Genomic DNA, 24,174 nt, shown 5'->3' with positions numbered 1-24,174 from the left:
AAGGAAAAAAAACTAAACGGACAGTTGTATGTGTATATCCTAAACATCATTAGGGATTTACAGAAACAAAAAATAAAAGATATAGCATTGTTAATGACAAAAATCACATGCAAACATGGTACAATTTTGGAGAGCTCAACTGAATTTTCTGTACTAAAACCTCTCTAACATTGTTCTGCTTCACTTTATCAGAATCAACTTTTGCAGAGTTAATGTTCACATGTTGTACTATGATTTGATAGAGCTGCAGCTGCATCATTCCAAACGGATACTCATCCTGAAAATGCTTTTTTTTTTTTTTTTTGTTAAGGCGAACCTCAAAATGTTTCATTTGTGCTGTGTGCCATCTTCATTTACTCCTCACATATAACACATATACTGATATTTACACATCTTAACAAATCTCACAAGTGTTCCCTTTACCATGACACCAAAAGTATTCAAATAGACCTTGTGGTTGCAGAGGTATATTCTTTTCATTAAGGGTATGCAATTTTCGAGCGGAGGCCTATAAAATAGGCTTAGCTTTGCAAAGGTTAACCTTACCCTATGTATCTGTGGGAGTTAGCACTGGGCCTCTGAATAAAACACCTACAGTTTCACACTTGGGTCAGCCAAATGCTAACTAGAATGATATTGGATTAATCAAAATTCTCAGATTCCAGCGTCTTAAATATTAATATTTTCTGGGTACCATACTTCTCTATGACAGTAAACTGAATATCTTTGGGTTGTGGATTTGAAGACATCATCTTGGGCTTTGGAAAACACTCATCAACAGCTTTCACCAATTTCTGACCTTTTATAGACCAAAGAACTAATCAATCAATCTAATTAATTGAGAAAATAATCAACTATGAACATAATCATTAGTTGCAGCCTATCACACAGCTACATGTGTAGGACAACATGCACCCAAGCATTTACTTTTGTTTTTTTACAACTCCAACCACCATTAACTAAAATTAAAATGCTGCAATGCTTTAGAGCCGCATGCATATATATATAATATGGTTTGTGAATCTATTTCACAAACAAAACCAACAGGAACAACAGGTCATGAATCACCTTTTAACAGAAAGCTGTGGTGAGATGCCGAGGGTCTGAACATACGGATCTAATTTGGTGGGCAACATTCTGTGTTTCTGGATTTTCAGCATGACTCAGCATTTACTCTGCAAGCCTGTACTTTGTGTACTATAATGCTATATACAGACCTCCAGATAACAGATAACTGACTTCAATTAGTTTTTAGCAAGTTAATAAATCCAATTTTTCAATGCAACATTTTATTTTTACAAAATATTCAACTCTGATTACACTGAGTTTGTTTGTCTGCCTTTTAATGTTTGTTTTGATGCTGGTGGTCTGAGGACACAGCATAGAGGAGGCTTCATAGTGAAGTCAAGAAGACAGAGACAAAACATGCTCCAAGACACATATCAGATAAATACAACCCCAGGCTATTTGTCTCACAGACAGGTTTATAGTCTTTCATTGACCAGCAGGCAGCCCATATGGATGTAGTAGAGGTGGGGCCCTAGGGGTGGGGCCCATCAGCAACACATGCCATGCCATGATGTAACAAGGACAAGGCAGTATTTAAAGCGACGGCTCTTGTCTCCACACTGCTGCATCCTGTCCATTCACTGATTCATTTGGCAATTGTCACTTGGAGAGGCATTTTACCAGGCATTTTTATACTTCCACAAATCAAATCACGGTAAAATTTAGGACCTTTTTTTTGGCATACTTTTACCTTTGTTATAACTGTTCCCCTGCTATCGTTTTTTTGATCTTATTTCTGTCTTTTCCAGGATTTGGAGTATGATTTTAAGGCTCATCACTTCTGAAAAATCTTCTATGGAAAAACAAAGACACCAATTTATAGCTGGGAAAAAATTCAGCCAGAGGGACACCTTTAGAGAATCCTGATCTCTAAAGTTTCTTTCCTAGACTGCTCCATTAAAGGTAAGAATCATTAAGCAAAATTCAGACTACAAAATGAAGTGTAAAATAAGACAAGTTATTTGTGCTATTGACTTTGCAAGGCATTTTAAGCCCATGTGAGCCAAGCATTTCCCTCTCTGAACAGCATGTTCTGAACAGCTGTCTTTCATTAAGCATCACTAAAGCTTCTACTTTAGGATGTCTCTTTGCTAAATGGAGGTGTTAAATGAACCCCCAACAGCTGAAGCAATGTTCCAAAAAATACACAACATTTGGATGTTCTTTGGGGTCTATCTTTTTCAGATTTTGGAGGAGCTTCTTTTCCTGTGCACATTAATAAGCCACTTCTCAATCCTTATACTGATTGAAAAAATTCTGGAAAATGGTTGGATTTGGACCTGCAGACGTGCCTCCATCAGCAGCTGTGAAGTTTGTAGGAGCGGGAACTGCAGGCTGCATAGCTGACCTGTTCACCTTTCCCCTGGACACAGCCAAAGTGCGACTGCAGGTACACAAGCGTGATTTGACTTCTCATCAACATATCAAATGCTGATATTGCATGTACAGATATGTGAACATACTGAATGTAAAAGTCTCTCGTCCCCACCTTTTATCTTGCAAAGATACAAGGAGAGGCCAGAGCTCCTGTAGCTGCAGGGAAAGAGTATGCAGTGAAGTATCGTGGAGTGTTTGGCACCATCACCACCATGGTACGTACAGAGGGGCCCAGGAGCCTTTACAGTGGACTAGTGGCAGGACTCCAGAGGCAGATGAGCTTTGCCTCTGTCCGCATTGGTCTCTACGACTCTGTGAAACAGTTTTACACTAAAGGCTCCGAGCGTGAGTATCTCTGAATGTATTCCAATAATAACTAAAGGAGTCCTGCAACATTTAGGCTGACAACTCCCTCCTATCTGGTTCAGATGTTGGTATTGGCAGCCGGCTGCTTGCAGGATGTACCACTGGTGCCATGGCGGTTGCTTTTGCTCAGCCTACAGATGTGGTGAAAGTTCGCTTCCAGGCACAGGCCAGGTCCCCTGGGTGTGTCAGGCGCTATTGCAGCACTGTTAATGCTTACAAGACCATTGCAAAAGAAGAAGGCATTCATGGTCTGTGGAAAGGTACAGTAGCTTGAGTTTAAGAGGATTATTTAGGTATTAAAGCACAATGCCCTTTCTCTAATGATAAATCTTTATATCACCCTGTCACTCAGGTACAGCTCCAAACATTGCACGGAATGCAATTGTTAACTGCACTGAACTGGTGACGTACGATTTCATCAAGGATACACTCCTTAGGTCCACTCCGCTGACAGGTAAAACAATGTCTGCACTGCAATATGATGGAGTGGAGTGACATAATGCCCCAGTGTTGTTCTCTCTGGAGAAGTAACTTTCAGCCTGCACTCCACAGATAATCTGCCCTGCCACTTCATATCAGCCTTCGGTGCAGGGCTATGCACAACAGTGATCGCCTCTCCAGTTGATGTGGTCAAGACAAGATACATGAACGCTGCTCTTAGCCAGTACAGCAGTGTCCTCAAGTGTGCTGCTGCCATGATGACCAAAGAGGGACCACTTGCCTTTTATAAGGGGTAAGCACTGACTGTGTGGACAATACTGAAAGGATGAATGAGGATATAAATCAAACCTTTACAACGGAGGGGGAGGAGAGAAACAGGGCGTAAACTAAAGGTAGAAAACAGCTTTTAGTATAATTGTAGACAGATTTTAAATAATGGTGTTGTTTTTCTGTTTTTTTTGCTCCTCAGGTTCATGCCATCTTTCTTACGCCTGGGCTCCTGGAATGTGGTGATGTTTGTGACATACGAGCAGCTGAAACGAGCCATGATGGCAGCGAATCACAACTGCACAACTATACTGTAACCATTATTGTCTGTCAGAAGGCTGATGCTGTGGCACATTGGTGCTGTTTACAAATTTCCTTACATTTTGTTACCTCCTAGACTATATTACAGCTCAGAATATCAAAGTTATTTAAACTGTGTTGATACTGTTCTCTCTCTCTCTCTCTCTCTCTCTCTCTCTCTCTCTCTCTCATAACCACATTAATCATCAGTCAGAGGGTAGCAACACATGTATTAGCATGTGATCAATATTTAAAAGCTAGAGCTTGTTTGATGAGATGCTTGCTCTCAGCGGAGAGCTTCTCGGGAAACTGGATGTCAAAAGTAACGATAAGGTTTCCTCTGTGGGAGGGATCCTGGGACAGCGGCATCCCCTCTCCAGTCACCACTTTGTTGTACGCAGGGCTGATGTGTTGTGACAAACAAATCAGAGACAGGAAAATGGTAATTAATGCAAATGATGCACAAAGTCAAAACATACCCTGCTAGAAATGTCCCTCTTTAAGTGTACTGTTTATATAAAGTGCTTGAATTTCTTATGATCATCTCTACCTGTGTGTTTAAATAATTCATTCAGATATTAAAGTATCTCAGATGAATGTCAAATTAATAGGATAACAGGATAATACATTATACATGAATGATATTTAGGTATGTATTATTCCACTCACTGCACAATGTCATTGATGGGAATACTGAGTAGCCTGCCATCTAGTGTGTCCACATCCACAGAGAACCCAGTCAAGGCCTGTGGGAAAGGTTCAGTGTTTATTCTACTTCAACCAAATCTTTAAGTATGACTAATAATAAAAAATATTATTCATGACTCACCATCTCCAGAGTGATCCGGGCCTTGTAGATCAGGTCATTGTGTTGTCTCACAAACAGAGGATGACTCTTCTGTCGCACTATGAACACAATATCTGCAGGGATGTTGTTTGGTCCCTAAAGGTAAAATACAGCAGGATTAGGCTCTCTCCCTAAAACATGGCTTAGTGATAGTTGTTGCCATGCACAGTTTCTTAAAGAACAGCTTTGTACACATACTTTGTTTTGAACAAAACTGACCAAATCATATAAAGCAAAACTTACTATGTGGTTTTATTCATATAAGTACATGTGAGCACTTTAGAGAGATCAGCTGAGGCCACCTACTGGTGGCATTGCAGCAGATCCACTGGAAACTGAGTTATTAGATGCACTTTGAGAATTTCCTAAAAATATTATTACAGTTCATATTCATGCATTACTTTCTGATGCCTTTACCTGATTCAAAACTGGCCAGTCCTACAGTCTGTGGTCAACAGCTTCAGCAAGTTTAAAGTCATGTTTCATGAACACTTATTAATCAAACAGAATTTTTAAAATGAATTGGAGAATATTTTTAAAGGAGTGGAATGTAGAGATCTAATACAAAATGATACATTCGGACTTGCTAAAAAATGTACCCTTCTCCATTAGAGATGCCTACAAATGTTACTATTCTCATTGTTCTTTAAGTTTATGATGATCTTACATGAATTTGCAAAACATTGCACTATTGCAGTGTCGTTAAAAATGTACATACTTCAGATCCTGCACAAAAACAGACTAACAATTGCTTTAGGAATAGGTTTTGCGCTTCTTATCACAAATCATGCATACTGACATGTTGATCAGTATGCATGATTTGTGACTTTCCTCAAAGCTTATAGCACACCAAAAGCTGTAGTTATATATAATGAAGTCTTAGGGCCTCTGTGAAACTGTCTGCTTAGGGCAACAAAACGGTTTGACTTAGAATAGATATAGGTATAGGTATATATAGGTATAGAATAGATAGACAAACAAGAAAGGATGGCAGAGGAGATACCCGCACACAAATGCAACTGGGCTAAAAAAAAAGAGAATAAAAACAGCAGCAATCTGGTACATTTCAATCCTTGACTATCATCAGAACACTGATTCAGATCAGAAACGCTGCTGTTTTTATTCACTCTTTATTATTTTTTTGCACTTTGAGCACCTTTTTTTGTGCATGGATGTCTTTAATAAACTGACTATTTTTGCATTTATCTTAGCCTGTGGACCTTTTTGTGGCTTTCTAGCCCAGTTACATTGTGTGTGGGTATCTCCTCTGCTGTCCTGTAAATAATGTAGACCCATCAGCTGAAAAAATCAGCTCTATTTGGTGACAGAGTGTTTTTGATAAATCAGCACCAGGGACAGCGACACAAGCCAAACTGGTCATAACCCACATTCTTGTAAGAAATTTTGCAAGAGGGAAAGAAATAAAGAAACAGTGCTGACAATTACCAAAGCTTTACCTTGTTTTTAACCAAAATAATTCATCCTAACCTCAACCAAACAACTTAACCACACAGCAGCAGTGTGTAGCATTTAGCTGCATCTAACGGTGAGGATTTCAGATTGCAACCAGGTGAAACATCTCACATGTGCCAAGTGTGAAATCCCAGTTATGATTCCTTCAGCATTCATTGTTCACGAAGTTTTTACCAGGAGGCAAATTATCCGCAGAGATCTTTTACTTAACACAAATGGATCAGGTGATAAAAACTAATAAACTAAAACTAATAAAAACAACAAATAAAGCAGTTTAACATTAAAAATCTGCTTACTAGGTCGACAGGAAAATGCGAATTGCCCAATATAGAGTAGGGACGTAACGATTACCGATATAACGGTAAATCTCGGTTAATTTTTACACGGTAAGAATTATAGTTTATGTTTAAATTAATTGCATTATCGCGGTGGATTATCAGGATATGTAGTAACAGCCTCATTCAAGTCTTGCGATGCAGGCGCTGCGTGAATGCGTAGCATGTGTAAACACAAAGAATGAAAACATGGCGGAAGGTGGTGATAGCGGCACTCAGGACATCGATATAGACGGCCAGTTATGCTTTCTCGACATAAGCTCAAGGAAACAACATAAAACGCTGCCGTGTTAACCTTTGACCGAGAGCATGCACTCCTTTTCTCATACAGGTAATCCTCTGACTCACATGCAGACTTCTAATGTGTGAATTATTCTGTGTAATGATGACCATTGCCCTTAGGGGTTTTTTTGGTTTCTCCTGCACATTTGTGATTTCTATTCTATATATTGTATGCTTTTTGTTCTACTCTTGCATTGTTTTGTTTTATATATATTTTTCCTCTCGTGCTAATAAATAAATAATTAATATATAAATTGTTTACATGTTTTGCTGACTGTTAAAATGCACCAGACAAATAATATGTTTTGTTCATTTAGAATAAAATTTTCTGTTGCTGTGCCAATCCCTTGCCCCTTTAATGTGAAAGTTTCATTTCAATATAAGATTTTGGCTGTTAACATTTTAGTATGATAAGGAAGTTACAAGATTTAGTGAAGTTATTTCAATGTATCTATTTTTTGGACATTTTACAGCGCTTAAACAAATATCGCAATATTATCGTTTACCGTGATAATTTGGTCACTATAATCGAGATATCAAATTTTCCATATCGTTACATCCCTAATATAGAGCCAGAGTTTGTTTTTTCTGCTGTGGACTACTGTAGACACAAGATGGTGCAACATGGCAGACTCTGCGAATGAGGACCTGCTCCCTATGTAGACATAAACGGCTCATTCTAAAGTAATAAAGATAAAACGATTCTCATTTTCAGGTGATTATTTAGTAAAAGAAAAACACTTGTTATATCATATTCCACTTGAAAAATTTAATTTCCCCTCAACGGACTAGTAAAAAAATGGTTTCTTTTTTTTCTTTCTTTCTTGCTTTCTTTCTTTCTTTCTTTCTTTCCTTCCTTTTTCTTTCTTTCTTTTCTGCCAATACATCCCCCTAAATCCTGCACACTGAACCTTTAAACAAACTAGAGAAACCATTTCTAATCACAAGTTGTCAGCTCCTTTTCTGACCATTCTCATAGAGGCAGCAATCACTCAGAGGAAGAAGGGAAAGTAGACCAGCAAATCTCTTTTACAGAATGACAGCATATGGATGACTTGTCAGTGAGTATTACTGCTGCTGTCATAAATCTCAAGAGTAAATGGTGATGTATGTTTTTTTTTTTTACCTGATCTCCCTCTTTGGGGAAAGTTATTCTCGTGCCTTCTTTCCACCCAGGCCTCACATCTATAGTCAGGAGCTTGTCTCTGATACTGGATGTGTATCCATCCTCATTCATAACCTGTTCAACAAATGAGGCAGAAATTTATGAATGTATGAATAAGATGTTTGATCAGAGATAGGTATCCTACATACAGTTTCTCTTACCCTGCGAGATATCTTAATCTTTTTTGTGCATCCATGGAAGAGATCGTCCAGGGACAGATGCAGGTCTCTCTCTATGTGAGAATCTTGTGTCTTCACCACTCCTGGTTGCAGGCTACCGAACTGAAGCGGTGCATCATTTGTGTAGAAGTCTAGTAGAGAAAGAAAATAAAGTTAATGTAATTATTATGAAATGCACATTAAGCGTACTGTATGGTCTGTTTTTCCCACCTGCAAATGGGTTGTCGCCTCCAAAAAACTGTCTGAATGTTTTGTCTGGGTTCCCGTGGTAGACATATTTAGATGACCAAGCACCACTGCTGCCAAACTCAGGTGGGATACCTCCTTTTAGACCCTCCTCACCAAACTTGTCATAGGTTGCCTTCTTTCGAGCTGTCAGAAAGAACATAGGTATACAGGATTGTTATAGAGGCATGCTGCCAATCTCCAGGCAGTAAATAAAAATAAAAATAAAAAGTGTGCCACTGTATAGATTCATTCTGATGTTGATTTCAAATAAAAATGTATCTGTCCTCGAGCCAACTGGTTCCTAAAGGTCATGGGTCTCAAGCTTTAATGTACAGCATTTATCTCAGCATTTTATTAATTTCTGTTAGAGAGAATGCTAAATGAAAGTGTTATTTTTTTAGAATTGTGATTATTATGCAAAACCTTAACTCTAAAATAATATAACAGGATAAGGGCATGGTGAAGACCTACGAGCTATATTAACCGATTCTTCCCTCTCTACTAAACAGCCTCGTCCTGCATTAGAAATGTATGCAGTTAAAACAGAGAGCTAAGCTTCAGGGAAAAGAACACACTAAATTTGTTGAAACCTATTAGTTATGTATGATTGTTGAAATTTTAAAAAAAAAAAAACTTGCTGCAGAGAATCACATGAAAAGTCCAAACATCTGGATAATTTATCTGTGATGCAATATTAAGAGAAAATCTGCTTAAAATTCACCCAAATTGCTCGTTTTGCACAAATTTAACTGCAGTTTTGGCTTTCACTATTTAGGTCAATTGCACAGTTTATCAGCTGCAATGAGTTGTTATTGTTTTGCATTAAAGATAATATAATAATAAAAATATGTGCCCCTTAAAGAAACAGGTTGAGAACCACTGCTCTAGCCTCTTAACAGATAAAGTACATGCACACTTTACATCATCATTACTATTCACATATTGGTCAGATACAGTTTACCTGTTAATAAAACAAGCTTTCCTTTATTCAAGCCTTATAATAGCAGCACAAACATGTTATACAGTTTTAAGCATTTATTAATAATTAAGTTAGTTATTACACCAATTTCAAAAGTTTTGATCAATTTTACTTGTGAGTTGATTTGCCTATAGTTAAATGGCACTACTGATCTAGTATTTACAGTAAAACAAACCTCCCTGTTGTACTCACGGTCGCTCAGCACATCATAAGCTTCACCCAGCTGACTGAACTTCTCGCTGCTTCCAGGTCCTCTGTTGCTGCTCGGGTGAAACTTCAAAGCAAGACGTCGATATCTAATTAGATAAATAGGTCAAATTGTGACAATGAACACAAACGCCTCATGTTTTAAGTCTTGAAGTCTATTGGGTAGGCTAACTTAACGTAAGCTAATAGTTAGTAAGCTAGTTTAACAGAAACTTACGCCTTTTTGATGTCTGCGTCTATTGCATTTCTGTTTATTTCCAGCGTCTCGTAGTAATCATGACCCATTATGAAAATAAATGGTTAAAATAAACTAGAAATAATAGAAAAGCTGAATATATCCGCACGCTTTGACGCAGCAGCTGTTGCTAAGCTTGGTTTCCAGGGTAACAGATGCTCTGGAAACTCTCGCGGGATTTGCCATGATGGCTGAACCAATCCGGGCCGGGCACTAGTACACACACACACTGCTTAGTGTTACAAGACACCTGACAACATATTTGACTGCTGTGTACATGTTGGAAAATACAACAACGTTATAATTTGGTGTCTTATTGTTGGGTGTTGTAAAGTCACAGTGGAATTACTGCACAGCTTCTCAGTCACCTATAAACTTTGAACTACACTAACCTGTGTGAAAGGTGCTATACAAACAAAGTTTGATTGATTGCTGCCCCACAGTATACAAAGTGAACCTTTTCTTTTTCAATGGTTTCCAATGGTCATGGCTGGACTAACCTGTTGGGACTCAAACACATCCAGCTCCTCCCTTCCTGTGCTTTATGCACCCTGTCACTGCAGTTTTAAGGTGATTTATTAAGTAAGTACAATTCCCTTTTATTTAGTAACATGCACTGGCTGAGCTGAACCCAAACAAAATTAAGTACAGCCTCTGCAACTGTCATCCTTCATCAAAGATTAGGCAATGATGCTACATCAGTTCAGTTTATATTGTACCTCAAGTTTGCAATTAATCAAACTATGTGAAATTACTTGACATATTTTGAACCTGGGCTTCAGGGACGCTGGGACAGTTGCCTGCTTTGCAATCTTGCCTTGCAGGTGCATACAGGTGGCTGATTGCCCCATTAACTCCCTTAATATATCAAAATCTCATGATTACATGTGCCACACCACATATTAAGGCATGAATAATGTCTGGAGTCTGTTTAGGTGTGGCAGCTCTAGGCAGTGTTCTTGTGAATGCTGGCTCAGTGGAATGGCAGATTTTGGAGCCATCATTAAAGCCATTAACTCCACCTGTGTTATTCCTGCAATGACAAGTCAAAACGTCTGCTGTGAAATAAGCCTATTAGTCCAGGTCCAGCGTATCGCTCCTGCACGACTGAGCTGATTACTGTCAGTCATTTAGTCCACATGACTGAGCAACTTTCTGCTTCATGCAGCAACACATTTGAGGCCTTGCTCTTAATAATAGTCGCTGCTAGTGCTGTTCTGTTTCTGTGGTTCACACTTTGTTGCCACTGCTGAAAGCCAGGCTGAAGGCCTACAGCTAACATCTCTGCAATACTAGTATTTTCTCTTTGATTTGAAATTCACATATCAAAAGATACCATGTAATTCACTGACACCAAATCGTACAGCTGTTAATAAAACACTGAAGCATTCCATCAGAGGTGACAATTGTATTTTTATTCTTTCATTTAAAACCATTCCAGACAGAAACGTTAAGGAGTACTATGCTATACAAATCGGACTCTCCATAAGTTCACACAGAAAATTGCACTGTATTATCAATATGATCGAATTGCCATTTAGAGGTGGTAGAGGGAGCAGCAGAGGCTCTCTGCTGATTCAGTTAAAGGTGGTCCAGATGGATGCATATTTTTATTAGCGATTCAGGACTCATTGCAAAAGTGAAGATATTAACAGCCATAAAAAAAGAGACATGAATCCAAAAGAAATAAATATTACAAGTCATTGTAGATTAAATACACATGTAGAATAATCACTAACAAAAGATCAATGCCAAAAAAAATAAAAACAAGCAAGAGAAACAAAGTCTTTAATGTGTTCATAAAACATCATACCAAACTTAACTAGATAATCCCAAAGCAAAGGAAGCCCTCTACAATTAAACTCCAAAAGGCATACTGTATATCTCCATGTCTAATGTTTACAGTCGGTTTTATGATTATGACTCTTAATATATGAGAAAATACTCCTCAAACACTATGTTCAAAGAAATAGTTTAAATCTATGATAGTTGTAGTCTTTAGAAAAAAAAAATAATTAAAGATCTATTCAAATAAAAAGGAAATAGAAAATGGAAGCCAAGGTAAAAATAACCCATCTCAAGGGACAAGTGTGGGGAGGACGGTAATGTGGATGGTGCGGCGATAGTGTTGCTCTTGTAGTATGTGTCATGTGTTTGTGCTGGTGTGAGACCATGCGGTGATGTGTGACCATGTATTGACTTGCCATATCATGCTGGTACATGTTGGGACTGCTGGTACAGGCACCACTTAGCTCATGGCTACCACTCTTGGGTGTACAGTGTACGTGTCAAATCTGTGATGTCCTAGTTGGTGTGCTTCAACACAACTTTGCAACCATTTCCACAAATTAGACTGAAAGTTAAAAAAATAAAGAGCAGTTTGTTGATAAAGAATGAATCCTCGCTGATCAATCAATTGCAACATCACAAATTATGTTAACTGACAAATGCATACAACACCCACGTTGTGCTTATTAAGCTTAAAGCAATATTTAACTTTTAGAGAATATTCTCACTCTTACACACATACTTTGACTTCATGTCTTAAACACACCTTTTCTTTCTTTCAGTTTGATTCAAAAAGTCATCTTGAGAGACAAACTACAGCAATGACACTCATTTCTCTTCTGCCACCATGTTTTGTCGGTTTGAAATGACAGAAAACAGCGGTGTTTCAGCATATGTGTGTTACAGTGCAAATATTCAATTTAAGTGATTTATGACTTTCAGAGCGTCCTGATGAGAGCAGCTTTCCGCAATGGCAAGGATAACGACTGTAGTGTTCTCTTTCAGGTTGGGAAACAGCGGCGGGTGCAGTGAAGGGTGCAGATACAGAAAAAAAACACAAAAAACACTGGGTTTGAGAAAAAGCCAGTAAGAGAAATATTTAGCCATAAGCTGGCATTAGCAAGAGCAGCCTCCTTCGCTGGCAGGTAGCTCTGGTGGCTTCTCCAGCTTAATGTCAATCACTGAGGGGTTCAGGAGTTAAGGAACATCACAAAACAGGAAACATGCCACTCTAATATGTACATGAGAGGTTGTTAAAAATAAACTCCCCAACACTTTCAGGATTAAGTTACTGGAGATTACATATTAAAGTTTTGTACACATGTACAAATAGTTTATATATATATATACATAACAAAATAATAAAAATCCAATTTCCAAAAACAACCAAACAGCCATGGTGTAAACTCACATTTGTAGGACAAATCCCACACACTGCATTTCATAACAAATTGAATTCTTTTGAGAAAGATCATGTTTTATGTTGCTTTTATGTGACATTTAACCCTACACTGAGGTTTTTGTAAAAGCTAAAAATATTGCAAACCTTTAACTGTTAAAGTACCACAGAAAACCTTGAATTTCAGTGGGGATGAACACCATTTGTTTTTAGGCCATACTCAGCAAAACTAAAATCATAAGGGAGATTAAAGGTCTTTGATCACCAAGTCCAAATTCTCTGTATGCGTTTGCACACCAAGTCCCATGCCTATTGTTGCTGTATTCGCTGTGAAAATTCGCAGTAGCCGACAAAACAGAGAGACACATTTCCTTTCTTGCTTCCCTCCACTGGAGGTGCCTCCCTGACCGTCCCCACTCTCTTCCCACATCTTGCATTTGGCACCGCAGCTATTAAATTGCGCTCGGCTGTCAGCATCATCATTGCTTTTGTGCATTTTTGGATGAGCTGACATCTCCTTCTCTTTGTTGTTGAAACATTCAAGGCCATTGCTTCCATATATTTCAACGTCTATTTCTTGCTGGCCTCCTGTCCACTTCTGCCCTGTTCCTTTCTTTTGTTACGCGTATGTCCCCCAGATTAGGCCACATTTTCCTCACTGCTGCTGGGTCAAACAACTCCTTTGGACAGATACGAACGCAGAAAATTGAACCTTTTCTGAAAATGACAGTGTGTAAACGTGATTGACACAACAATTTTGGATGAAAAATAAGGCCTTGGTGTGCGAAGGCCTTGACTCTTATCTGCAATCTGAATCAAACTGCAGTGAATCCATGCCAAATGCAGCCTGGAGGTGGTAAGTATTTCTGTAACATTATACCCACAGTTAAATAGTCAGTGAGTTGGAGCACAATATGCGCCCTCACTGGTAAAATAAATGTAAAGGGACACATGGGTTAACGAACAACAGCTTGCTGTCACACTGCTGCACTACATTTTCCCTCTGGCAGGGACTACCCATACAACACAGCGGAAGCGAGATAGAGAGAGACCTCCTGACTCTTTCCTGCCATGTCGGACACAGACGTTGATATACACACAAAGGATACTGTCCTCTCTACTCTTGTCCTGTGTGGTGTCCATGCCAGGAAGGGCGGCTGCCACACGACGGAAAAGCTAGAGGGAGAGAGAACCAGATGTATTTTGTCAGACACGGACATATGCTCGGAGCATCACAAAAGCACAAGATGAAATCAAGATAGCGTGCTGTGTATCTTCCCATTAAATGATTGAGCATAAGGTTTGCTTGAAGCTCACACAGAGGAAGAAGGCCACCAGAGCTTTTCCAAATTTGATTTGAATTTAGCAGCATGTGTTTGAGCTACTGCAAGGTAATACTTCTGCACTGCAGAGAGAGAGAGGATGTAACTTGTGCCTTACAGAGAGCTTCCATTGATGGAGCTTGGAGGATTTAAAGTGATTGATGGATTCAAATGAAAATTAAAGTGACAGTGTTGAATGTATGATGATGCTCAAAATGCCCAACCTCGCAATAAAAAGCATCACATACTGTAGAGCTAGACTTTATACACATGCAACAAAATACTGCTATGGTGCTAATCAGTTTAGTGGGGAGTATTGGTTTGCAAACCCCGACCCACCTCAAGAGCTGTGTGATCAAAGGCTGGCCAATACAAATCATTACTCCTAACAGGCGGGACAGAGCTTGTAAAACAAATCCACACACCTCACTTTCAAACAGAAGAAGCCGATGTTTAAAGCACACCTTTATGCACGCATGCGTGTGTGAAACAAAAGCCAATCAGAAGAGAGCATGAGCGCTATGAACGAACACACACACACACACACACACAAGGTGCACACGCTCTACCTGTTTGACATTGTAGCCTGTCTTTGCACTTGTTTCAATAAACAGAACATTCATCTCTTTCGCTCTCTGTTCTCCCTCCTCTGTGGTTATCTGTCTGTGATGAGCCACCGCGCACAAACACACAAACACCCACAGGGACACGCACATGTTGCCACAGACATTGACAAAAAGACAAGGGAAAGAGAATACAGACTGTGATTATGTTGAAGTGGATAAACAAGTCGTGCCCCTTCCTGCTGCTACTGCCACCTGTGCTCGATACCAAAGGTCGTCCAGTAGAAATTCTGGCTGTTCAGTTTGTTAGCTGAACTCCCACACAGGCTTTCAATTTGGACAGAAAATGAACGATTACTGGTTTGTTGCTAATTCATTTACAAAATGCCTCTTTTATAAGGTCTAAATAAATCTAGGGTGACTCTTAAGGATCCAGCTCCCCACATTTCTAACCACTGATTTTGGCAGACGACCTTTGCAGGTAGAGCCCTGGCAGCAGCATCCGCAGCAAGACTACAGAGCACGACTCACACACACTCTTACCTGCTTTACATTGTAGCCCGCTTTCGCACTAGTCTCAATAAACATTACATTTAGTTCTTTGGCTTTCCGCTCACCCTCTTCAATAGATACTTGCCTGCGGTGGATAAGGGAATTAGGAGATGCACAGCAAAAGACATTACACAACTTACTTAATTAAACAGGTGAATAAAGTGGATCAGACAATTTCAAATCAAATATTATCAAACACAATAGCTGATAACCATCAATACTTTCATGAGATCGATCAGTTAACGATCTAATAATCAATATCTTTAAACAATGTGGGGTGAAACAAGGAAACAGAGGGCATATAGTATATAAGAAGTTAATAAGAGCTTTGACATCCACAAAGGGCAAAAATAACTCGCTCTGCCTCATAAAGGCCTAAGCAGCTCAGAATCGACAGGCCAGCAGCTACAATCAATGACTTCATTAGTATGCTCTTACTGGTGAAGCCCCACTTACACAGAGGCAGGAGGAAGGAAGAACAGATTACCTTTTGTCTGCAAGGTCTGTCTTGTTTCCCACCAACATGATAATGACATCACTTCCTCTCTCCGTTCTCACATCATCAATCCATTTTGTGGTTTGCTGGAAGGAGTTGACATCTGAAAGAGAGAGACAAGGGGGAAACAGGAAGCAGAGCATCAGTATTCAGGAGATGAAAAGCCTCAGCTGTGAAAACCAGGCAAGTTTGTGACAGGAAGGAAGGAGAGGTACAAGTCATACACATCTTGTCCAAGTCAGATGTATATATTTGGAATTATAGGGGTTCTGAAATTAAAAGAAAGGTGTCCTTGCATTTTATAATGACAAAACAAACATTTACTACCATTTAGGGATGTCCCCATCAAGTTTTTTTGCCCCCGATCCCAATCAGTCATTTATTATTAAGTATGAGTACGAGTACCAATCCGACACTTCTATTTTCCTGATAATACAGCTGCACAGTACACACTGAAAGTACTTTAAGGTTTAAAATCAGTCCAAATGATATTTAGCTCTGAAATGCATTAATAAAAAATCCCTGCATCCAAGTTGTTCCTTTTTCTTCAAATGATAAAGTAGGCTGTGAAATAAAAATTCTTTCTATCCCTATTCTGTCCCTTTAAGAGAATTACTCCAGTATTTGTTGCATTGATGCAGCCTTTTTCCTGAGTTACCTGAACAAACTGTTTCCTGTTAGGTGTTTATTTTATTTTTCTGTACATTCCGTGGATGCCCGGATAACTTAAATCAATTACTCTTATCAGCAATTTGCTTGCAGAGCTTTTGTTGCACTTGCAGTGGAGTCCTGAGTGTCTGCAGTGATGCATGCACCATGTAGCTTATGACAAAAAAACAAACCACCAGGAACTCTCTGAGCTGAAATGAAATGAGTGCAAATAAAATTGGGTAAATTAAATAAATCAGTAGTCTTATTCTGTTGCTTGCTGTGTGAGCTGTTGCTTGCTGTGTGAGCTGTGTCACTGCAGGTGGGGCTCAGCCCTCGTTCTTAGGCAGACACTGAGCTCAGAGGAGTGGAGGAGAGACAGACAGCAAGGAGTTGCAGACTTGATGATGGCTGCACTCTCTGCGTAGATGTGCATTGAAAACCCTGTGGGACAGCTGATGTAACAAAGTATCAGATCAGGCTATAACTAGCTCAATATAGCTGAGCCGATCCCTATCAGTGGAAATATGCCTTGATCTGCCCTGAAGCCAATCTTTCAGATTGGACTGAGACATCCCTACCACCTGTAGTCAACATTCAAGTGGATTTGAACAGATTGTTTCAAAACATTAAAGAACAAACTAAACATAACAGACGATGAGGTGAATGTGCCATGTTTATTATCCACCTACTTGTAATGTCGTACACTACAACAGCAGCAGCAGAGTCTCTGATGTAACTTGGGATGAGGCTACGAAACCGCTCTTGCCCTGCCGTGTCCCACAACTGCAACCTGATCTGTGGGGCAGGAAGGGGAAGGGGATGGGAGGAGAAACAAAAGAAGAGAAAAGAAAAAATAAACCAAAAGGGATGAAAATAAAACAAGAAAAAAAATGCGGTCAGAAAATGAGGTAAGTTATGGTGACAAAAAGCAAATTGATAAAATAAAACTAAATAAGGTCGGACGAATGGGAAGAGACAGAGAGAGTTCAGAGAGAGAGAGAGAGCGTAGTGCATGCAGGTAGTGAATGACCACCAGAGAGAGCAAGCTGTCTGGGCCTTTTGGGGGGGGGGGGGAATAAATAAATAATCACCCTTCACTTGTCATCAACCCTCCTCTCTTGATCAAGTAAGGTGTTTAATTTCAAAATAGGAATGAAAAGAAGAGATGGAGGGGCAGGAAGGAGAGGAAGGAAACTTTTGTTGAGGGAAGAAACAAAAAGAAAGGGAAGACGGTCCAGTGGGTACAGCATCCAGCTCACACTTGGATGGCAGTATAAATGCTGCGTGTGATAGTTAGAAAGAACATAACTAAATAATTAAAGAAAAAAGAACAACACGAAATTATTCAAGCAATCAACATCTGAGTGCCCCATGACACTATCTGCACCAAAGCGTGGCATTCACAAAGAGAATGTCCCCAAACTAGGCAAAGACAAGAAGAGCTAACAATCAAGGACTGTAGTCAAAAAAATAAAACTTACTGTTCGGTCTTCAAGGTACATGGTTTTTGATAGGAAATCTATTCCTATTGTGGCCTGAAAATAGGTGACAAATGGTTAAATATGCATGACCTTTTTCAATCCATGAACATCTGATTTTAGAATATAATGAACATTATCAGTGACGGTTAAAATCAGGTGGTGGTGTCTGTCTCACTTGGTAAGTGTTGTCGAAGCTGTCATACATGAACCTGGTGATCAGCGAAGTCTTTCCCACTAAAAAAATAAGCAGAAACAAAGTACTGTAAGTGCAAAATCACACTTTCACTTCAGTTTTGTAGGTTAATCAGTTCTTATTAAAAATGACCAAAATAATGCATGGCTATCACAAGAAGGGCTGCGAATAACCAAGTAATTAACTAACTGATTAATTTATCAGTTCTCTTTCATTTCTTTTTCCTGATTGATTGGTCAATGTATAAAATGTTAAAAAATAAAGAAAAGTGCCTACAATAATTTGTCAGAGCCCAAGGTGACATCTTGAAATTGTATTATTTACCTGGCATTCATTTCAAAACACAAAAATATTGAGTTTATAACAATATGAAACACAAACTCTCCGACAGCTTCCTCAAACAGAGTTCCTTAAGAGTGATAAAACTGAGGTACTCCTTGTAGGTACATCTACTGACTAAACCATATAGCTTCTCAGAGTATTGACAACTCCAAAGTCCTTCCTTCCCCTCAGATTAAGAGTCTGGGTGTCATCCTGAACAGTATATTGTCCTTTGAGGCACACATCAATAATGTCACGCAGTCTGCATACTTTCATCTACATAATATTAATCATCTTTGCCTGTCGCTTACACCAAACAATACTGCTTTTCTCATTCCTTCATTGGTTACATCCTGTATTTTATATTGCAGTTCTGTCCTCTTTGGTCTCCCTCTCAAGTGTCTTTTTAAACTCCAAATGGTCCCGAACTAAGCTGCCCGTATCATTACTAGAACTTCCTCCTGTTCTTAGCAACTTCACTGGCTTACACTTAAATACTGTATTGATTTCAAGATTTTATTCCTCACCTGCCTCACTGCCATGGGATCTAGAGCCTTTAACCGTACTGCCCCACATCTTGGGAACTCTCTCCCAAGAAATTCACAGTATTGATCTCCTTTCCAATTTGAAATCCTGCCTGAAAACACACCTTTTCAAGCTAGCATATTCAGTCTGATTTAGTGGTGACACACACATCAAGATTTGCACTGATGATGAATTTCTGATGATGTTTTTATACCTCGCTTTTGTAACTACGATCTCTGTATAGTTATTTTATTAAGTTATTACTGTATATTACTGATTTGTTTGTCTTTATGATCTATGGATACATTGCTGCTTCTTTTTTTAACGAAGTCTTGAAAGGTGTCTATAAAAAATGCATTATTATTATCATTATTATTATTATTAATAGTATTATTATTATTATTAGAAAAGCTGCATTCTCACATTTGAAAGGCTGGAGCTAGTTGTAGTTTGGCATTTTTGCTTGATAAAGAACTTAAAAAAAATCATACAAATGATAAAAAAATATATTTAATTAAAACTGACTGATTAATCAGTTAATCAACTAAAAATAAACAATATGATGACCTAAATACAACACCTGACCAATAATAAAGGAATAATTCTGAGGAGTGAAAACGTGTCTCATAATAAAATGTGTGTAAATTTATTCAAATCCAAAACAGCTAGCATGACACTGTTGTTACAAATACGTTTCTGAAAAGGTGCATGTTTTCTACACTGACAATATCATGTACAACTTTGCTGATGATATCAAGTGTTAGCACACGACATCAAAGTAAAGATTATTACATACTGCAAAGATAGTTAAAAATAACAAGCAATGTAAGTGCCAAATTCAAAATTGTGTACAGTCCATAAGCCACAGATGAAGAATCCTTATAATGGACTAAAACTGAGAGCAGCTTGCCATGCAACTCCAGCTGCCCTCTGAAGGTTCTTGTCCATTAAAGGGTGTGGTGCACAGTCATTTGTAGAAGTTGGAGGGTTGAGGAATGTCGAGAGACAAGTGGGGGTGGGAACCAGGCTCCCATTTATTGCCCTTTTCAAATGTTTTGCCTTGCTGTGAAAAATGGTACCATTGTTGACAACATTTCTTTCAACTTTGCTGATATTTACCAGTAAAACATTATTTTTTAGCACAATAACACAGAGAGAGACACTCATATGGTTGCTCTGGGCACCCACACAGGGCTGCTCAGCCTCGGACTGTTTTGCTGAGCTCGGGTTACATTATCAGTTACACTGTGCATCGAGTGATGATGACATGGCCAAAGCCAACACTGCGGTTACAAGGAACCAAAGCTGATCATACACTGTCAGACAAGCACAAAGTCTGTCTTATCTCAATGGGAGTGGAGAGTTAGATTACAGGATGCAATACCTTTAGAAAAATAATCACTGGCAGTGGAGAAATTGTCAACTTTTCTACACTACCATTTCCTGTTTCTATTCTAGGACTGCACCAATCAGATCAGCTGGATCAGTATCAGTGCTAATACTGAGCTTATTGGGCAGATTGGGTATTGTTAGATCAGAAGTGATGGATACACATTAAATGCAGTTTCTTTGTTAATGTCATAACGTAGTGCTTCCACAATTACGTCCACTCAGCTGGTCACTAACTGCACCATAACAATGCCCAGCCTCATGTTAACATGCACAAAAAGTATCTAAATAAGTTTAATGCTGTTAGGTACATCGATTTTAAATTTAAGATATAGATGGTACTAGTATCATATGAGTACTGGTACTTGGTATCTGATGACCACACCCCAAGTTGAGATATCAGAATCAGGAGAGAAGAGGTTGAATCAGTGCATCCCAATTCTGCATTAAGCCCCAAATTTACTTTCAGCTTACAGTGTGTGTGCTTTGTGTTGGCATGCTAAACACACAGCTGTGAAAACAGAAGAAAGTCGTGGAAGTTCTGTGTTTGACTGTATAATGAACACCCCACACCTTTACCTTTGAAAACAGATACACAATTGTTACGTATGGATCTACACTGAATAACTCCCCTGCCCCCTATTTCAGTACAATCATACCTTGTGTTCAGTTTGGCTGGGAAAGGGGGGACATTAGTAGGGGGAGTGTAGGAATGCTACTGGGCCGGTTTGGTAATGGATGTATCCTTTCTCCACAGAAATGCCTCCAGGGAAGACGCACTGATCTGACTGTGTAATCATAGTGATACTGTCTATGGACTTTGACTGAGATTGATGTCACCTGTAACGTTAGTCAACTTGGCATGTAACTGTAACGTCTATTTACTGTAGAAAATAAACCAGTATTATTATAAAAAACGTAACTTCAAGTCTGCTCACTATGTTAACCACTCTATTTCACCACTTAAGCTAACGTTAATTGACACTTCTAACTTTCTAGCTGCCACTGCCTCCGTTAATAGTATGTTATCACAGCTCGCCACGGAAGTTAGCTAACAGGCGAACAAGACATCTCCACAGACATGACCTAACATATCAGGAACAAAATGAATTACTTTTCCATGACGCCAGCGTTGACAAACATTTAGCAACAAGTTACGGTGTCGCAATGATCACTGTCTCAAGTTTATCGTTGCGCAGCTAATGCAAGCTAAGCTAACTGGTAAACGTTAATCGCCCTACCACAGCCACCAAACTCAAGCGTTAGCAACACCTCCCACAGAGCATAATTCAGATTCCACATCCAAACAACTTTAAACATTGACATCAGACTTACCACTCTGCTCCCCGAGAAAGACCAATTTAAACTTTCTTAAGGGGTTTCCGAAGTCTCCGGCCGCAGACATGACTGTATGAAATAAGCCCTGTCGTTACTTTTCGGGAGCTCCCCAGCTAGCCAGCTAATGCTAGCTAACCAGTGGTTGTCAGATATCAAAGGTTCGGGGTTCCTAACGTTTTACCGGTTTGCCAGCCCTCTCTACAGGCCACCAGGTGAGGTTCCGTGCTCTAAAATCCCTCCTTTAAGCGTCCAGACACTTTTTGATAACTCACTAACTACCGCTGCCAAGTTAGCATTACTGACAGTTCTCTGACATGTCCAGACCACCAACAGCTAGACACCCTGGGCTACTCCTCTTCTTCATGCTCAGAGTTGACACTGTTTGGCATGTCAGACATATCGTTATGCTGCCCTCTACCGGTGGAGAATAAAACACATAATAATAAAAAGTTGCAGCCTTTTCACAGGGCACCGCACATTAACTTTTACACGGATAGGCATGGATTGAATCAGACGTCACTTTTATTTCATTACTCGGGTGTATAGTGCACAGTAGATTGCTAAAGGCTAAAGCAAAACAAGCAGCCTGTGAATGGAGTGTGCTGTGTCTTTGTATGTCCACAAGAGGGCGGACTCACCGCACAGCCAGTATCTCACCAATGAAGCAACCCTAAAGATGATCTCACTCCTAAGTTGTCATAAGTTGCCAGTACTGATATTGGAATTAGGCTAATTACACCACTAAAGAGCAGTTGGGCTTCACTGTGTTATAGTGATAGATAAATATAACAGCTGCCTGCCTGTTTGTCTATCAGTGCATCCTACCTTGTATATTCTACTACAAATAATGTCTGTATAATAGGCCTACTTGTATCACTTGTAGACTATAATATTAGATCGGAATATCTTAGATTTGACACACCCTCCCTTGTTAATATGGAGCCAACACCTTGTTGCTGTTGAAAGACTACCTCCTCTTTTTCTTCAGGACAGACTATTTAGGGGTGTCGCTGCAAAGTGCTCATGTAGGCTTCAGTCCTATGCCAGGTTTTTACTGGCAAACCTTTCAACATCAAGCCAACTGGCATGATTATCTTTGTGAACAAAAGGAAATCACAGTTATGGGTAGCAGTATGTAGGTGTGAATGTGGAAGTCTAACCTGTTAGGTGTGTTATGTCAGACACTTTTTTAAAACATTGTTATCTTGCTGCAATGTTTACAGCTCTTATTTGATGGCTTATGACCTCCTGGCAGCTGCTGTCCAGAAGGCTGAGGCCCTGTGGGAACATTCAAGGTGACTTCATTCACTTGCTTCACCCAAAGACAAACAAATGAATATACTGGTGTGAAGTGTTCATGAGTTATATATAAAGCCATGGGCGGATTATAAGACAATGGGCCCCTGGGCACAGATATGAAAAGGCGCCACTACATCTCCTACAAAAGAGCAAGCTACACTGTTTTTGTGGTAATTTTGCATCTCTTTGTAGGTTTGTGTATATTTGAGGTTTTTGTTGTTGTTTTGTATTTCCTTGTGGTCATTTTGACACACCTGGTTGGTGTGTGTTAATTTGACACTTCCAGGGGGCCCTGGACACCTTGGCCGCTAGGCCCATTCAGTAATCCATCCACATATATAGCGATGCCATTTATAGTTATTAAATGATCAACCTTTTATTCATCAGTATCAAAATTTCAATCAGTTTACTTTGACTTTGTTTTTATTGAAAGATTTCATAAAATTAAGGCTGAAACACTAATTCCAGTAACATCAACCATTTAGACATAATAGTAGTAATCACCTACCAACCAAAAGAGTTTTGAATGTCTCATTCTATTACAACAGAAAATTATTAAAAATTATTAAATACTACATTAGAACCACTTTCCCTCTCGAGACTGAAATAATCCACCGTGATACATTAATGAAAAGAAAAGTAGGGATCTTGCTGAGGCACTGACAACGCTGGGGTCTACTTTTTTTTCTACCTGCATTCATTTGAGTAATAAACCACAATTCATCATAATCATACTTATACATTTATTAATAATCACATCTGATTTGCATGTTTCATTAAGTTCCCTTGTTGTGAAAATAATGTCGCTTACATAACTCCTATAAACATTACATGCCCTTAAATATTGATTATCCCCACAGGATATATATGAAACATACATATATGTTTACATGAGCATCCTTCACACTGGAAAGAAATTGAATATTTTAATATCATGGATTCCTGCAGAATCATGTCAGAATTTACAGTTGCACTGTAAACCCACATTTTGGCTTTCCCTACAACAAGACTCTATTTCATTATTATGAATTCGTTATCATTGATGTTACTTTATATGGTTAATGCATTTGGAGTGTGTGAGTACAGTATGTGTATTTATGCATGCTTG

At 39.1% G+C, this 24,174-nt stretch overlaps 3 protein-coding genes across 4 annotated transcripts; 1 reads left to right on the top strand and 2 right to left on the bottom strand.

Annotated features, from left to right (window-relative positions):
- Positions 1–338: 338 nt before the first annotated feature.
- Positions 339–4,018, top strand: ucp2 (uncoupling protein 2). Its single transcript, XM_050041262.1, has 8 exons — positions 339–1,723; positions 1,818–1,971; positions 2,254–2,458; positions 2,574–2,790; positions 2,874–3,071; positions 3,164–3,265; positions 3,364–3,544; positions 3,722–4,018. Exons 3-8 carry the CDS (start codon positions 2,333–2,335, stop codon positions 3,834–3,836), a joined length of 939 nt encoding a protein of 312 aa, XP_049897219.1. The 5' UTR covers positions 339–1,723; positions 1,818–1,971; positions 2,254–2,332; the 3' UTR covers positions 3,837–4,018.
- Positions 3,968–9,889, bottom strand: dnajb13 (DnaJ heat shock protein family (Hsp40) member B13). Its single transcript, XM_050041261.1, has 8 exons — positions 9,732–9,889; positions 9,500–9,603; positions 8,311–8,472; positions 8,083–8,231; positions 7,883–7,996; positions 4,649–4,762; positions 4,489–4,565; positions 3,968–4,222 (listed from the first exon to the last, which is right to left on the bottom strand). Exons 1-8 carry the CDS (start codon positions 9,797–9,799, stop codon positions 4,063–4,065), a joined length of 948 nt encoding a protein of 315 aa, XP_049897218.1. The 5' UTR covers positions 9,800–9,889; the 3' UTR covers positions 3,968–4,062.
- Positions 9,890–11,142: 1,253 nt separating this feature from the next.
- On the bottom strand, positions 11,143–22,129 carry LOC126387622 (ras-related protein Rab-6A). 2 transcript variants are annotated; one of them, XM_050040181.1, is made up of 8 exons: positions 21,765–22,129; positions 18,177–18,235; positions 18,002–18,055; positions 17,210–17,315; positions 15,861–15,972; positions 15,365–15,458; positions 14,046–14,112; positions 11,143–12,718 (listed from the first exon to the last, which is right to left on the bottom strand). In XM_050040181.1, exons 1-8 carry the CDS (start codon positions 21,832–21,834, stop codon positions 12,654–12,656), a joined length of 627 nt encoding a protein of 208 aa, XP_049896138.1. In that variant the 5' UTR covers positions 21,835–22,129; the 3' UTR covers positions 11,143–12,653. The 2 variants fall into 2 exon arrangements, with proteins under 2 accessions (XP_049896138.1, XP_049896139.1); XM_050040182.1 differs by lacking the exon at positions 15,365–15,458 and adding an exon at positions 14,828–14,921.
- Between the last annotated feature and the right edge of the window lie 2,045 nt (positions 22,130–24,174).

This window comes from Epinephelus moara, chromosome 3, assembly GCF_006386435.1.
Source record: "Epinephelus moara isolate mb chromosome 3, YSFRI_EMoa_1.0, whole genome shotgun sequence".
In the NCBI taxonomy this organism is placed as follows: domain Eukaryota; kingdom Metazoa; phylum Chordata; class Actinopteri; order Perciformes; family Serranidae; genus Epinephelus; species Epinephelus moara.
The sequence above is the reverse complement of the archived record's forward strand: the minus strand, read 5'-3'. Positions and strand labels throughout refer to the sequence as shown.